The sequence below is a fragment of the Lycium barbarum genome, chromosome 1, assembly GCF_019175385.1.
Source record: "Lycium barbarum isolate Lr01 chromosome 1, ASM1917538v2, whole genome shotgun sequence".
Taxonomy (NCBI): Eukaryota; Viridiplantae; Streptophyta; class Magnoliopsida; order Solanales; family Solanaceae; genus Lycium; species Lycium barbarum.
In genome coordinates, this window is record NC_083337.1 from 13,994,135 (window position 1) to 13,997,046 (window position 2,912).

General features: G+C 37.2%; 1 protein-coding gene across 1 annotated transcript; it reads left to right on the forward strand.

The window, feature by feature from the left end:
- The first annotated feature begins 1,009 nt into the window (after positions 1 to 1,009).
- LOC132609802 (uncharacterized) lies at positions 1,010 to 2,400 on the forward strand. Its single transcript, XM_060323963.1, has 3 exons — positions 1,010 to 1,401; positions 1,447 to 1,567; positions 1,735 to 2,400. Exons 1-3 carry the CDS (start codon positions 1,010 to 1,012, stop codon positions 2,398 to 2,400), a joined length of 1,179 nt encoding a protein of 392 aa, XP_060179946.1.
- The last annotated feature ends 512 nt before the right edge of the window (positions 2,401 to 2,912 follow it).

The window sequence follows — 2,912 nt, forward strand, 5'->3', positions numbered from 1 at the left end:
TCTGACAGAGTTGTTTCATCTGAAAATCCTGGAGATAAGCAGACAGGAATTTGTGAAAATCTACCACCTGAAAATAGTGATTGTCCTACTATTAATTTGGTGGTGGATCTGAATGTTGGCAAGGTTCAGAATAAAGCTCCTAAGAAGAAGAATAAGCTGGCAAGGTTCAGAATAAAGCTCCTAAGAAGAAGAATAAGAGTCAGCAGGAGCAAGAGGTTACTTCTCCTAGGACTATGGAAGTGCAGCAACAAAAAGAAAAACAGAATACCAACAGCTCTCAGCAAATTCTTCAAAATCAGAACCCAACTACCAAGGGGTTCAAACCTGAGGAAAAGAAGAAAAACAAGGGCAACAGAGCACAAGAACAAATTATAGAGATATCTTCTCTTGATGGAAATATTGTCACAGCTTGGTCACCTATCTGATATCAAGGGTATCCCACTGATGATAAGGATGATGATATAGGTTTTACCACTGTAAAGAAAGGAAAAACCACAAACAAGAATGCTAAAAAGAATAAAACTGGACAAATCAATCCTTCTAATGCTGGAAGGAAAACAAAAAATCTTTAGCTTGTTCTTATAGCTAGGGCCATATTTTGGAACATCAGGGGTGTCAAATCCAAAAAGGCCATTCACAGGCTCAAGAAACTCATTCATATACACAAAATTGATAGTGTTGTAGTCCTGGAACCCTTTGTTAGCATTAACAAAATTGATGCTTACATGAGGTACCTTGGATTTCAATACAGCATCAACAACTCCAATGGTAAGATTTGGTTTTTCTGGAATGGCAACTACTAGACTGCTATTATTGCCAACATTGATCAACAAATTACTATTAAAATGCTTCATGGTGAGCTACTGGGAAGCATCTCTTTATTAACTCTATCTATGCAAAATGTTCTGCTTTTGAAAGAAATGATCTTTGGCTCAGTTTGGAGAATGTTTACCCTCAGGTGGATGGACCTTGGTGTCTTGGTGGTGACTTTAATGTCATACTTGATCCTATGGAGAAGCTTGGTGGAAAACCTCATAGAATGTATAAGAGCCTGGATTTCAGCAGCTGCATGGATAATTGTGAGCTTACTGATTTAGGCTATGTGGGACCAAGGTTCACTTGGTGTAATAATAGGAGGCTAGTGAAAAGGATATGGAAAAGACTTGATAGAGTTTTTGTCAATTACTCTTGGGTTCAACTCTTTCACACAAATAGTGTTAGACATTTTCCTAGAACTGGATCTGATCACAGACCCCTCTTAATCAGTTTTCACAATGCTCACAGAGATGGCACAAAATATTTCAAGTTTTTGGATTTTTGGACTGAACAGCCAACCTTTTACCAGATAGTGGAAGACACTTGGAATACTCAGATTACTGGAAAACCCATGTGGATACTTCAGTAAAAACTCAAAATACTCAGTAAGAAGCTCAGTGAATGGTCCAGGGAAGTTATTGGCAATGTGTATGATGAAGTCAATATATGGGAAGCCAAGATGCAAGACCTGGAAAACATCGATAGCTCTCTTCACGCTGAGAAAGCTAGAGAAGAGCTTAACAAGGGCAATGTTGAATATATTATATAGTTGGATATGCAAGAAAAACTTCTTAAGCAAAAAGCTCTGTCAAATGGACTGATGATGGAGATATAAATAAAAAATAATTTCATTGCTTGATCGGAGATAGAAGAAGAAGGCTTTAACTGCACAAAGTCAAAAACAGTATTGGCAATTAGGTCCAAGGCAATGAGGGTATTGCTAAGGCTGCCAGACATCATTTTGAACATATGTTCAATCTCAACCACAGTTTTACTGATCAGCACATCTTTAATGTGATCCTTGAATGTATCAATCATAATGATAATGCCTCTCTCAATGCCATTCCTGATTTAGAGGAGACAAAGAATGTTGTATTCAATATGATTCCTTCAAGTGTTGTTGGCCCTGATGGAAACAATGGCAACTTCTTAAAAAAAAGTTGGAATATCATTCAAGAGGATATCAAAAACATGGTTCATGTATTATTCAATGGAAAGAATTTGACCAAGTTCTACTCACATACTTGTTTGGTTCTGATTCCCAAGGTAGAGTCTCCTTCTAACTTTGGAGATCTAAGACCAATTAGTCTTAGTAACTTCACAACTAAGATCATCTCCAAGATCCTTTCAATCTGGTTGAATCCTTTACTAGATAAGGTTATCTTTGAAAATCAGTCTGGCTTTGTCAAAGGCAGACTCATCACTGAAAATGTTCTTCTAGCACAAGAATTAGCCCAAAGGGTGTCTCAGAGTAACCATGGAGGCAACATGATCATCAAACTGGATATGGCTAAAGCCTCTGACAGAATGTCATGGGATTTTCTATTGGCAGTTATGAGCAAATTTGGTTTCTCTGACAGCTAGAACACTCTTATTAGAAGACTCATATATAATATGTGGTATTCAACTAACATCAATAGTGAAAGAAAAGGCTTCTTCACCTGCTCCCAAGGCTTGAAACAAGGAGACCCATTGTCCCCTTCCTTATTCATTATTGGTGCTGAGGTGTTCTCAAGGCTTCTCAACAGTCTATATCACAATGAAAGATTTGTTCCTTTCAGCATGAATCCCAATGGTCCTAATATCAACCATCTTGCCTATGCTGATGACAAATTAATCTTCACTGGTGGAAACAATAGATCAATCAAACTCATTTTGAAGCAAATCAAAAGGTATGAAAATGCCTCTGGGCAGATGATCAACACTAATAAAAGTTTTTTTCATTACTGCTCCAAATACTTGTGCAAATAGGATCAATAGGATGAGGAGAACTACTGGGTTCATGAATAAGGATTTTCCTTTTAACTATCTGCGATGCCTCATATATGTGGGAAAGAAAAGAAATTCCTATTTGGATAACATGTTAACCAAAATTA

Bases quoted from the DNA above. Each gene is read 5' to 3' on its own strand.
- LOC132609802 (XM_060323963.1), top strand. From the start codon at position 1,010: ATGGAGAAGCTTGGTGGAAAACCTCATAGAATGTATAAGAGCCTGGAT. The intron at 1,402-1,446 runs GTAAAAACTCAA...TGAATGGTCCAG, and splicing joins AAACCCATGTGGATACTTCA to GGAAGTTATTGGCAATGTGT. The intron at 1,568-1,734 runs GTTGAATATATT...ATTGGCAATTAG, and splicing joins AAGAGCTTAACAAGGGCAAT to GTCCAAGGCAATGAGGGTAT.